This window comes from Cinclus cinclus, chromosome Z (genome assembly GCF_963662255.1).
Source record: "Cinclus cinclus chromosome Z, bCinCin1.1, whole genome shotgun sequence".
NCBI classification, from domain to species: Eukaryota; Metazoa; Chordata; class Aves; order Passeriformes; family Cinclidae; genus Cinclus; species Cinclus cinclus.
In genome coordinates this window covers 16,120,597-16,134,913 of record NC_085084.1, presented here as the reverse complement: position 1 = coordinate 16,134,913, position 14,317 = coordinate 16,120,597, and the positions used below count along the sequence as shown (strand labels likewise).

Sequence of the window (14,317 nt, the reverse complement as noted above, 5' to 3'; positions counted from 1 at the left end):
ATAGAAAAAAAGGCAAAGAAAAAAGAAAGCATGAAAACAAAATGAACCAAAATGCACTAAAACTACAGGCAGATGGACTTCTCACTTCTATTGGAAATTTGGATTTGCCAAACAATTAAGAAATGTAGGTCTGGATTGTTTTTTATCATTCTGCTTTGTTGGTTAACCTGTTTCTGTTCTTAAAATGAATTACACCATCTTGTGTCTACATTGTATAATTTTATCAAGGAGGCGACTAATTGTGCTGGTTGTGATGTCCACATTGAAGTGGAATGAATAGTAAAATACAACTTTCCTCAAATGAATTGCTGAAACTGTTGATCTTTATTTAAATGTCCACAATAACTGTTTTGTTCTCTGCGACAGTTGGGAGAAAAAACAAAGGTCTTCCAAAAATCATTCTGTCAGCCAAGCGGCTTGTTAATAAAACCTGGAGAAACATTTGTGATCAATATAAATTACTAATTCCTCTTTTAATGTCTAAATGTGACAGTAACTAATTTACACAGTTTTGACTGCCACTGAGTATTTCAAGTGGGATTGTGAACACAAAATGCTGTTGCACTGGTGTATGTTTCTAAGCAAAGCTACCACAGGTGTAAGCACTACAGATAAGGGACCCTATCTCTGGCAATTACTTCCAACCACAATGGTTGATTGCTCTGCTCAGGACTGGGTGAAAGAGCCAGTAGTGAAACCTACCCAACACTCCTTTATTATAAGCTGCAAGTAGCACATTTTGTACAGGCATGGAAGTCTGGTAAAACAAACTGAGAGGGAGCTGTTGTTTTTGCTACCTGGTCGGCAGCACTTAACAGTGTTGCAATGGGAGACTGCTAGACTCCTCTTAATTTAATTTTGAAACTCATCAATGCAACAAAGCATGTGAACTGGAATGTGGGTACTTTGCAGAGCATCTCCCAACAGTTGTTAAAGAGATGCTTCCTTCCTCAGAGGCAGCCTTGCACACAGGGTGAGAACCAAGTAAGAGCAGTTTCACACTGCCTCTCATAAAAAATAAATAATACCCATATTTTAAGGCTTCAGACAATTGGCTTGACAATAACTATCTTTATCTTGTGATAAATGTTTAAAATGTGTTCTAACACAGTTATTAATTTGAAACTCCAGTAGCATTATAATTTACCTGCTTATATTGAAATGCTAATAAAATAACTTTAGAAGTCTTGTGACTTCAATAAAAGAGATTGTTAAACAGAAACCTACCTATATCAGTTGCTCACGTATGAATTACACGACACTTATCATCATCATCCTCACTGGATCATACCTTTATTTCTGAAAAAACATATGGTTTGCTTCTGAACCTCTCTCTGAGAAAGATATTTTGTACCTCACTGATGTGCCTGTGGACTTCTGACTACGCCATTCCTCCCTTCTACTTTTTGATGTTTACAGATAGGACCTCAGATCCCAGCTCCACAAAGCACCAAAAGGAATTGCATTAATAACTTCCAGCCCATGGGGAAAATTCATGACTTATCTGTGCATCAGTAGCCAGAAGTAAAGAGATGTTGTTAGAAGTGCTCTCCAAGAGGACAGGCAGCAATCTTTCACAGTCCTGAAGATCCTGAAGAAAGGCACTACATTTAATGCAGACAGCAAGTCCCACTGCAGCTGCTGTTAGGTTAAGATCCTGGCTTCAGTCCCAACACAGGGTTCTGTGCTGTAGGATAACAGCATAGCCTTCAATGCCTCACACCTGAATGTCTTCTGCAAAATCTCAAAATATGAGAGAGAAGTACTCCACATGCATGATCCAGTATTACCAAAAGCAGATGTGTTTAAAAAAACCTACTTAAAAAGAAAGATATTCTTCAGAATATCTTCGCCTACAATTCTCAAGATACATTTTGAACACCACTATGACTGAATTGTCAGGGCTCTTCAAGTTGATGAATATATCTCCATTCTGTTTATCTTTCAAATAATTAAGAACATTTCACCCCAAAAGATCAGCAACAGCAACGTTATTCTCCATAACCATCAAAAGGAGCTTGGTTACATTTGAGCACAGAGGTATGGTATGAGTGAGATTTTGATACACCTTCAAGCCATTCTTAATTCCCCAGTGCTGTATCTAGCTGGCTATTACTCCTGATACTTTAAATATTAAGTATCCATGATGTAAAATGAAGGCCAGGGAAACTTCAGAGGCAGTAAAAATCTCATTTGCCCAATAATGTGGATGGCCTACTGCTTTTCTGAGGGAGAGTGAAAATATTTGAAATGCTGACAAGATTTTTCTGTGATTTTTCAGAATAAACCATTTCTGTGTACTTCTGAATATCCTTGTGAAAAAAAATAATTTTATTCTACAAGATTTATACTGACTTACCAAGAATCTTGGAGATAGAAGTATTAACTGCATGTGTCATTTTGAGTCCAGAGTCCTGGACACCCTGTCTGAAGAGTACACATTACTTGGAAATAAGAAAGTTATTGAGAATTCTGTAATGTTTTCCTTTTTCAGAGCCTCCTCTAATATCAGAGGGTTAGGTATAATAGAAACAAATTTGCTTTTTTTAAAATTCAAGTATTTAAAAAAATATGGAGTTGAATGTTGAATATTAACTTGTTGTTGGGGGTTGTTTTTTTCCCTTTTCCCTCTGTGGAATTTTCCCCATTGTCATGCTAAGATACCTGTTGACTGGGCCCTGGTGGCAGGGGAAAGAGGGGGGCAGGGGTAAGGGGAAACCCCTCGATATCCAAACATCCAGAAAAGCAGACAGAAGGCTCTGGCTCTCCCCATTTCCCCCGCGGAGTTTGGACGAGAAGGACAATCGCTGCCTCAGCTCCATCTCTGCCATCTCAGCACCAGGAATCATCCTCACTGCTGTCAGACCCTGCCCTGCTGCCTTCTCACTGTAACCTGCCACCATCCAGCACTCTGCTGAGCACTGGGACCCACAGCATGACTGGAGGGCTCTCTCCATCTCTCTCTCCCCCTGGGACAGCTCTGCCATCACCCCCAGCCCTCCTGCAGCTCTGCGGGACCCGCCCGCCCCCAGCACCGGGAACTGCAGCTCAGGGAAAAGGTGCCTGCAGCCAAAAAACACTGGGACTGAGTTACTGTTCTGTTTGGTGATAATTTCATAGCTGTTGTTGTTCTTGTTTGTCTTGTTAGATATACTAGTAAAGAACTGTTATTCCTACCCCCATATCTTTGCCTGAGAGCTCCCTTAATTCCAAAATTACAATAATTTGTAGGGAGAAGAGATTACACTCTTCATTTCAGAGGGAGGCTTCTGCCTTTCTTAGCAAATACCTGTCTTTCAAACCAGGACACTTATGAAACAAGATCATCAGACAGCTGCACAGCATGTGGAAGTATTTCTTCATTGAAGGAGTTAGTTTTGGTCTAGTGGTGGCAGGCATGCATATATAATCAAGTTTGTATCATGACACATACAGCATCACGGAAGAAAGTGCTGCCTTGGTGATTTAGTTTGAGGAACAGAGAAGCTTAACATGCTGATGACATGGAGGCAATGAAGTACAACACTGTTATTCCAAATGTCATGCTATGCTATTTTCATTTCTGTTGGCATCTGGTCCATGTTACGAAATGCATACTTCCAATACAACAGCTCATTAAACAGGTTTCAGTTTGCTCAGAAATAAAATTAGAATACTGTTATAGAGTTACAAGTCCTCAGATAATTATTAATATTGCTCTCTGCTCCTGTGAATCCTTTCATCCACAGAATCCACGTGCCTCAGCTTATTAATCTCAGAACATTCCAGTGAAGTATCACTGCAATGAGTCTCACTCACCAAGTGCAGCAACCTCTGAGATGTTAAGTTGTAGCTGTTGAACATCAAAACTGATTTCAAGTAAGGAATGATGAATGGTCGATCAGGATTTAAAGAGCTGTGAGTGATTCATTCAATTGTACTTCCAGCAGAACACTAAAATTTAAACACTTACTTTTAAGAAAATTGCAATGGGATTTTTACAAGAATCACAAATGTAAAAAAGTACAGTCACCAGTAGGAAACATTTAGTCACAATTTGTCTTAAGGCAGGTGCCTCACATACAGATACATCAAGTTCCTAATGGTCCCTTAAAAGTTTTTATCCAAGGTCTAACCAATCTATCTTTTCAATGTTTGTGATTTGGATGATCAGATAACATTCAATACATGCTTTATTTTTCTACAAAATTAACTAGCCTTTGTCAAGCAGCTTAGATGGGAAAGAAAAAAAACAGAGAAAAGAAAACCCTGTCATTCACTTTTCTGTCGTCACTCCTTCACTGTTTCCGATGACATGTTACCGTGTCACTGATATACACAGGAAGGTGAAGACCTTATAAAATTTGATACAGACAATGTCTAGAAATGAAAGGGTAGTATAACCTCCCCTCTTTTTAATTTTCTATTGCTGTCAGAACCTTAATGGTATTTCAATTTTTGAAGACTGTGAATCCAAATTTAAACTTGCTTTCTGAATGACATTCATTCCCTTTGAAAAACTCAGGCAATAGAGACCAGTGTTTCCATAGGTTCTCTCTTCATTCTCCTATATGAATTTCTCCCAAGTCCCAAATTATTCAACAGCTTTTAACGTTCCCTTTGAGGGTTCTAAGAACACAAACAACGTCAAAATCTATTAGACACTGGTGAGTGTTTCTGCTTTCTTTTAAGCAGGACCAGCACTTAATCTTTTTCTGATGCTTTCTAACAGAAACCAGTCCTTTAATCTACACACTAGGCTAAGCATGAATCCCGTTTAAAGGTCACCTTCCTTGTCTGTCTAATGTTATCACAAAAAATATTCTTAAAGTACACATTTATCAAACCCTTTCAATTGCTTTGATTTCATTCAGAACATCTCAAGTGATTCTACTAAACTAGTTATCAAAGCAGGATTTGTAGTAGAGTGGCATGTCTGATCCCGCTGCTGTCAAAGCAGAATCAGTGTTTATGTTGATAGGGTCTAGATTGAAAGGTTAATGGGGAACCCAGCAATAAACAATGTTTATCTAAAAGAGAAGTTCAATTAATAGTTGATTCCCTCAGCATCCTTTAATAAGGTTTTTAGTTTACCTTAATTTTTCAGCTTTTGGTGCAAACCAGGATATCCAAAGAGAAAGTTCCAAAAGTGATTTTGTGTTTTCAAAAACCAACGAGGAAATGTAAGTACCTGAATTAACTAGCACCTGTTGAATTGCAGACAGGCTGCCTTTTTTCACTTGCTGAAAGATAAATCCCATTTTCATCTTCAAAGTAATATATATATGCTATTTAGGTCAACCATTTGACAACTAAAAATAATTTTTAATAGAAGTTTAGCCTACAATTAAATAAAGTGACTTCACTGTCTCCAGTATAAGCTAAGTATGGTATGACAAGATTTACAAACATCCTGCCCTACTCATTCCTCTAAAGCACACAGAGCTCTCTAAAGCAAAATTTTGTCCAAAGTCATATCTTTGATTTTGAGTCTCAGTATTTACAGATTCAAGATGGAAAAATATCCAAATCAGGCCTTTTAAAGCATGTAAATCATTGATATGAGAGGATAAAAAACCCCAAAGAGAAGTTTTCTGAAATTTTTTTTATGCAACTTACTCAGTGAAAAGATGATTGCTTATAAGGAAACCATATATTCTAAGTATTGGATAATTGAAGAAAAAAAAAGAATTTCTAGAGCAATACTAGTTAGATATTACTATGCTACCCCAGCTGGGGTATGACAACAAAAGCAATGACTGACTTATTTTAAAAAAGTAAGTATTCTAAGTAATCTAACAAAACTGTTAGCCAAACTGCCTATAGTAACCTTTGATTGATTCTCATACTCTTCAGGATGCACATGAAAAGACCCACCATTTTCTTTAAATTATCTCCTTTTCCAGCAGGAATTTCCTCAGGTAAGTCAGGCTCAAAATCGGAGTGTACTTATGTCCTCAGACTGCACCTCCTACCTCCTACCAGCAGACCTACAGTCAGCAGTATAAAATGCTGTGCCAATGACACCAAGTGGCTCTGATAAAGCAAGATCTCCAGGTTTATAGCAGGATGATTAAAAGAGTAAGAAGTGTAGTTTTTTGGGGGGGCTCACATTCACATTTTCTGATAAGACAAAGTTACAGTTCACAGTCTTTCTGTTCTTGCTCCCACTACATCAAACTAAATCTCTAGCAAACATGGAGATCCCTAAATCAAATAACCATCTAATAGTGAGTCGTGCCTGTTCATGCAAAATATTGATATCCACTAATATTAAGCTGGTGCTTGAGCAAGAGCAATGAGAGCTGTTTAATATCATTCTTTTTGAGCACATGAAAAATAGCAGTTATAGCAAGTGTTACAATCAATTACTGTGAAGATTTCTCAGTAGTTTTCTCCTGTATAGTATCACAGACTATTCAAACTTGACTCTGCAAAGTCACCTTTCTTAATTCCTGCTATACTGAACCCAATCCTAAAAGAATAGCCAAGCTGGCAATCTGGAAGCTTCCAGGGTCTTAGTCATATTGTCAGGTCTGTGTTAATTTCCATAAAAAGTGAACACTGCACTTCCTATGCTAACTGCTGATTTATAGAGGGATATGTGCAGTTCTTCCCTGTGAGTTAAGACTTCTAAATTCTGCCAATAATTCTTCATTAAAAATCAAAAATCCACAAAGGACCAGCAGCAGCAGCAAGCAGTGGTATTTTTGAATCCTGTCCATTTCCAGCAATTCAGTAACTAAGACACTTGGAGAGACCATTTCAGTATAGGCTGTATTGCAAACATTTTAGGTGGAAAGTAGTGAACAGCCACAGGGCAAGTCAACAGTAACAATGAATTAAGCTTATCTATTGAGATAAAAAGACAGTAACCCTCCCAAAAATCAACCTAATCACAAAACGTGGAATTGCACAGGACAGAAAGTTTGATAGACAATTGTAGTAGAGACTAAAGAAAAATAACAGCACAAACAAATTAATGGAAATTATATTATCATTTTTAAATAAATAATTATGTAACATTATATATTTTTGGGATTTTTTCCCTTCCTAGGTTTTGAGTTCATCTCAACTTGCACAGTACCTCACCTTAATCCGAACACTGAAACTTATGTTCCCTTCACAAGGACATTAAAATCACTGTCATACACTATTTTGTTTCTGCTTTCTCTATATTTCATTTGCTTCTGTTTCAGTAGTAATACTATTTTGTTTTCAGGCTGGCATACACTAATCTGACCACCTGATAAGAATTACACAAAAATTGAGACTTCAGGTCATGATTTGCCTTCCCCAGCCTCAAACTGTGCACACCTTAACTAAATGAAAGTTAATTTCTCTGTAAATATTTAATAACCTTTTCCTCTTTCAAAAGCAAACTCAATCAGTACTTTTGATTGCGTGACTGTAATGTTGAATTCACTTACTTAATGTAAATTTGATATTAGATAGATAAGATTTTTTCCTTGCATTATCCTAGAATGAACATGCTAAGAATGGAGATCCAAGTTCACTTGAGCACTATGTGAAGGTAATGGCATAACAAAGAATGGTTGTATTTTCCAAACAAGCAGTCCAGACAAAGAGACAGTGATTATTCACAAATTATTTCATTTTCTGAAGCAAGAAAGTGCAAGCCACATTCTTAAAAGGTAAACTGTGAAGATTTTCACAAAGCACCAGACAGTGAAAAAGCTAACCAGCCAATTCGTATTTCTGTCTTTTCAGAGGTCTAGACTACACAGCACATTTTGTAACCCTTTAACAGAACATACCAGACTCATCCTATATTGTCAGTTTCCCCCTTCTCCTGCAGAGAGGGCAGAGATTTCAGATCTGCTGAGCAAGGGAAACCTTTCATGGCAATGCAGTAATTTCTTTAACATGAAGATACAGAAAGGTAACAAAAATGGTCTCCACAGCCTGACCTAGCACCTGCTTACAATGTTGATGAGGAAACAAAGAACATTTCAGCATCTTCTTTCTTCAGCATAGACTAAGAGAAAAGCATTCCAGGATAGACAACTGTGCCCTGAGAAGGTCTGCATATTATTGTTAACTTATCGTACAGTGCTTCTCAGAAATTTCTGCAATGTTAATGCCCTTGTCAATGCCCTCTGCAAAGCAAAGTGTGGAGGAAAAAAACACTTAAATTACAGAAAAGAAGGGAAATGCTTTTGAGTCATTAAAACACAACTAAAGATTCAATTTCAGCTAAGCTTAGCTTAAACTAATACTTTACATATTTTTGCTATTTTTTTATTTTAACTTCCATTAAAAAAATCCATATAATGCAGTTGAATATCATAAAGTTCTTCAAATTTTAAAGTTCCTCAGAACAATTATTTTGAAGGGAGCCCTTGACAGCTAAATGAATGTTATAGATTTTTAAATGAAAGTTATATGATTTTTAGTGACATTGAATTTGAGCACAAATGAGGAAAACCAGGCATAAGCAAACTCGGAGTATTTAAATTACAATATCTTGCTTGAGAGTTCATTGGATTTTTTATGTTCTAACAATAAAGCTATTAGACAGCCCCAGGAGACATTTTTTTCTTCACTTTCATATTTGGTTTGCATCTTTATCCTTTTTCTTTTGAAAAAATTTAGAAAACAAATTATTTTTTTCAGGCTTGCAGCTACTTATGCCATTCCAGTGCTACATTTTATTGCACCTTGTGATGATAAGACTGCATTCCTTAGCATAACTATTCCTGCTTATTTGACTGATGATGCTCTGGAACTGAACTTAAAAAAAAAAATAACAACACAAAATAAAAATCCACAAAAAAACTGTACCACTCAACGGAAGCCTGATATCAAAATTTTGAATTACAAAGAACTCTTGCTGAAGTGACACAAATAGGACTGGGGCTACACAACACAGACTTGTTTAGCCCTGAATATAATCTACTTATCTCTGATGTCTTTACATTATTTCTCATATCAAACCCCAGTCTTAAATTACATTATTTTAAATTCTATTTTTAGAATTATTTTTAGTATTGTGTTTCAGCACAATACATGGTTTTTCTGATAAAAAAGCACTACTCACTAGAGGTTTTTACTTGAAGGAAGAAAAAGAAATTAATGGGCAACTATCCACTAAGACTGTTATTTCCCTGTAGATTATGGAAGGGAAAACAAAAATCTCAATATTGAAGAAATGAGGCTGAAAGCAGGGATCATACACACTCAGTTTCTCTGGTGAAATGAGGTGGAATGACTCCTTCACAGTAGAAAAGCCAGCTACATATATGACAGCAATATTTATTGGGATCCGCAGTCTATCTAAAGCTTTCAACTCTGTTGTCTAAATCTAAAAACAGAGAAAAAAATAAAGCTAGAGCAGTCAAAACTTGTTACAAATGAAAGCTACCGGTACAAAACAAATTGATGAAATAAGATCTCTGCTGGGAGTATTTAACACATGAGATAGTTGAAATTATACAACCTGTACAATGGAGTCAGAGAATCAGTTGGCTTAACCCACTGGGTTTTAACCTCCTGGTACTTTCATTTCCTTAGACCCACGTGGTGTCTCCTGCATCTTGTCTGGGTGCCTGGAGCAGTCCTGATGCAGCCCTCCTCACCTGCTTGCCTCCTGCTCCCAGAGCACTCCCATTGCCATGCTGACAAAAATGCTCACTATTTAAAAAGTTATGGGAGAAAGGAAGATAGAAGAAAGAAGCCACTTGGCTAAATACTAGGATTATTTAGCCTGAGAAATTAGTTTTAAATACCATTGGGCTACTGACATCAGCAGCATAATATCAGTTAAGAACTACACAGACCTCACTTTCCTTGGGTGATAAATACTACAGAGACGAGAATATTTCATCTAAGCAATTATGAAAAATCAAGGTATTCCACATAAAAAGTATTAACTATCTTTCCTCATATCTGGGGATAGTTTCTATCCTCTCCTTCTTGCCCCACCTCAGAGTGCTGAAATAAATATAATGGTGCATTTTGTTTTAAAAATCAGCTGAGGTTCAGTGAACAGTCTGGCATGCTATTTCATGTGAGAAAAGAAGCTATGACTTAATGTCACACTAGCTAGATTCCTAGCTAAGGTATCTGGGGATAGTTTAAGCTTGTGTTCACTGCAAGGCATCTGCATTATATACCGTTTGCTCCTCTGTATATTCACAGAGTATAGGTGAAAAATCAGCTGTGTTTCTTACACCTGCTGTGCAACAATGTTGTATTTCTGTATACTCACAGATGTAGAAATACTCCCGGCCTGGCCTGAACTCAAATCCCAGCGAGAAGGGCGTGAAGAGCTGGAACTTTTCCGAGAACTTCAATGGTCCATTTGGGGAATGCGGTCGATTACACTCCCACCTCTTGAACCCTTTGGAAGTGTGATCACAGGAGCTGTAGCCATCAAAGTTCACCATGTACAGAACATAGCGTTCAGTCTTATCTTCTGGCACCGAATCTTCATAGTGAGGGCAGAACACATCCAGGTAGTCATTGATGCAGACATCGATGTGGTAGTCACCTCGCTGGAATCTGAAATCACAAGAGTTCAAACGTAAGCACAGCTATCTCAGGATGACCCCATTGCAGGGTAATATTCTCATATGAAAGGACATCACTAATGGCACTTCATTTCACTCCAGCTATACACATTCCCTCTCAAAAATGACCCTTACAATTCACCACAGCTATCAGAGACTTATTATGCAGTAATATGACCATACAACCTTTTGGATAAAGGTTTTGCTCTATACTTTTACAAAATAAGCCTCTTGCTATCACCCACACAGTTATAGGCTATCTTTCCCTATGGTTTATTGAATAATAAATAAAAAAGTGTCTGTCTTGTTTGGTTGTTTCTTTTTTTTTTTTTAATTGAAGAAAGAAAAAAGAACCGAAGAAACCAAAACTGTATCAGCCTTCCCAAATCAGTGTCTATACAAACATCTCCATATGCATGCAAATAAATAACCCAAACATATCCTTTTCTCTGAATCACACAGTAATCACCCCGGTGCTGAAAGCTGATTTGACTGTGAGTACTTAGAGTTACTACAAGAATACAAACAGGTTACTCTTTTGTTGTAATAAGCAACAGTTTGTCAAGATGTAAAGAAACGTCTGTATTGCTTTTTAAAGAGACTTGAAAAGCACTGCTTCTCCTTTGCCAAAAGTACACATTGAAATGTTGCTCTGTTCAGATAAACAGATTCTGGGATGCAAATTATCAGCACTCAGCCTAATGTGACAGATCTGAATGAGTGCCAGCTGAGAAATGCAGCACAAGGCACCAGCCCAGATGCATTTTATTATTGCTGTTATTATTACTGATAACTCCTTAGAGAGGTGGGATTCTTGTTTGTTGGGGGTGGGAAGGATTTCCTTGTTTCTCCCCTGCACATTTTGCTGCACTTTTCTAATGCCTGCCATAGTATCTTGAAGAAGCTATGGGGACAAATTCACTGCCTTCATGGGACCATATACCATGGTAGATTTAACAATTCCATAAACCAGGACTGTGCATTCATTAAACTCCCTGGGGCAGCTAAAGAAACCAACCCCTGACCTACTCCACTTCAGGCTGACTGAGCTACTTGTAGCTTCTCTCTTTCACAGCTGCAGTTGTCAAGTGTACCACAGAGCAATAAAAAGGCCATGACAAATTTAACTATAATACTTCTTTTTAGCTGAGGGGCATATTTTAAACACCTGATGGGCTTGAAATCTGCCATCTGGATCCTTGTCTAATTTCAGAGAAAAAGCAATGATTTTCTGGCCCTCCAAGGATAAATTCAGAGCAAATGACACCTTTTCATATCCCTACAAAAATTTAGCTTCAATAAAATAGCTTTTTAAAACTGAATACACATCAAAGAATGATATATCTGTATAATTTCAGTCAATGCACAGCCTCACAGTTCCACTCTGTAACACGGAAAAGCCTTTTTGAACCACAGTTCTTCCAGAAGAATTTACATTTATCAAAACTGTTGGTCAATATACATATTTTTGTACTCAAGTGCTTTCAAAATCTGTCACCTGAACATATAATGTCTTAACACATTTGAAAAAATTTGTTGTTTTCAAATTGGCATCTTTTCTCTGAATCAGTTAACAGTACGTTTTTCTTACAGGTAATGAAAAAGAGTGTAAGATACAAATAGAAAAGATGCATTCAGGCAATAATATCTGTATTTATTTTTTCAATTACAGTTTTAGTAAGTAAAAATTGATGCATACTTATATAACATTTATGTGTGGACAGTTTTGGGGGTTTTTTTTCAGCCGTGTAGGTGATAATTCTGTTTTCTTAAGGGATTCTCAAGGTTACCTCTTTTGTCAGCCTGTACCTTCACCTTAATGCCCAATTACAGTTCTGTGACACAAACTATATGCTTCCAGAATTATCCTTATGTAATACATTCAACAGACTGACTGACCCTCTCTACCATTAGACTTTTACAACACAAATAACTTTATATGAACTACTTTTCCACATTATTTTAAAAGCCAATGGAGAGCAATAGGAACACCGGACGTTCAATCCATCCATCCTCTTTAGTACACTGTAATGAAATGGATCACACTTTCAGAAGCAGCTAATTCTCTCCTTTAACCAATAGGAGAGTCTAGAGAGACAGTGTCTGTGCTGTAAACTGATTAATTTGAAGGGAAGAATCCAACTGCACAGCCCACAATAATGGAGAAAAGTACAAGGAGATAGACAACTAAATGTGTGATCACACCTTAATTTCGATTTAGCAATTAAATCAAACTTGTAATCTGCACTAGTAAGATGGCAAAGAAAAGGAAAAATCAAACCTTGTCTGACTCCCTTTTAGCAAAGTTTCCCTCTGTATTCTTGTTAAACAACTAAAACTACAGTGTAACCATCCTCTTTGATCACTGGTTCATTCCTTCTTATTTCTTTTTTCCTAAGTGTTGAAACAGTTGAGTGTCTTCATTCATTCCAGCACACCCCAGACCCTGAAGTGCTGCCTGCAAAGCAGGTCTGAGGACGAAGCACAATACCACACAGTAGCACACTACTTTTATCCATGTGTCTTTTCCTCCTGGTTCCCATTTTCTCAACGGCTTCATTTGCCAGTCATCTGCCACAGGTAGGGAGTGTTTACATTTAAGAGGTTAAAAAGGGAAGGAGAGCGTGCATATTTTGAGTGATCTAAACTGGCCTTTAGCCAATACTGTTGGCACAGGAGTGAAACTCCTCCAGGGGAAATATGTACCAAGGTATTTTATCAAGCAGTTCTGAGTGAAGTCTCTTTACTCCAGGTTATTAACCAACCATGAATCAGAAAGCAGGTATTTATTTCCTGTCTTGCAATATCCTAAAGAAGTCAGTAATCAGAAACTCAGCAGGTATGCTAAAGAGATGTAGAACAATTTTTTTTGTTTTCAAAAGAGGGCTACATCTCCACATTTTCTGTTAGAGCAAACTGAAACTATTTATGTTGCTCCAGCTATGACCAGCATGTTGTATTTACCTCCTCAAAGAAGAATGGTAAAGTCTTCTAAGTGGAACAGAAAAGAAAGGGATGGCAACAAGTAACTCACAAAAAATTAATCAGCTCAGTCCTCAAAGCTATTAAAGGAAACACTTCACAAACACACTTCCAAGAATTTAAAACCACATTTGAGTGGAAAACACTTAACATTTATAGGCTGAAAACCTCTTATTTAATCAAGGGAAACAAAAGTTCCATTTCAAATTAAAGCACTGATCAACATTTAGCCATCTACATACACTGAGGATTGAAACGTCTAAGGGAAGATGGAGTCCATTAACAGATATATTTGCAGATATTACGGGAATAGCAGATGTCCTGTCCCCTTTTCCAGTCCCATTCCAAACAGAAAACTTGCTAGTATGTTACTGCTATACCTTCTCTTTTCCCAATTAGTTCTTCATTCTGTTCTGGCAGGTCCTCACCAGACTCCCATGTCTTTTGGAACCATGTGGTTAACAGGATCTTTAATCTGGAAGAAACCCGCTTTATCTAGATTCTGTGTAACGGGACATGGTGTTGTGATAGAAACCAACCAAAAAAGGCTTCTCCAAAAATCTGACAGAATCTACACACACATTTGCCTCCATGTACTCTAGCTTACATACAGCAAAACACTTCTAGTCTTCAAATATAATTAACCTTTGGTTTTGTCAGGGGGCATTCAAAGAGTATCTTGGGAAGTTGCACACTACAAAGCCAGCAGTAGCATTATAAAAGCCATTTTGAAGACAGATAGTTAAGTAGTTTCTACACTTAATATTTCTAGAACTAACAAATATCAGCTTATTACACAAAACTTGAACACTGCTTCCAGCAAA

At 37.3% G+C, this 14,317-nt stretch overlaps 1 protein-coding gene across 2 annotated transcripts in view; it reads right to left on the bottom strand.

The window, feature by feature from the left end:
* Positions 1–14,317, bottom strand: part of EFNA5 (ephrin A5) — a 202,569-nt gene that overhangs the window by 23,787 nt on the left and 164,465 nt on the right. For both annotated transcript variants that reach the window (XM_062513348.1, XM_062513349.1), the window contains exon 2: positions 10,211–10,503. In XM_062513348.1, coding sequence (XP_062369332.1) covers positions 10,211–10,503 — 293 coding nt within the window. The remainder of the gene's footprint in view (positions 1–10,210; positions 10,504–14,317) is intronic.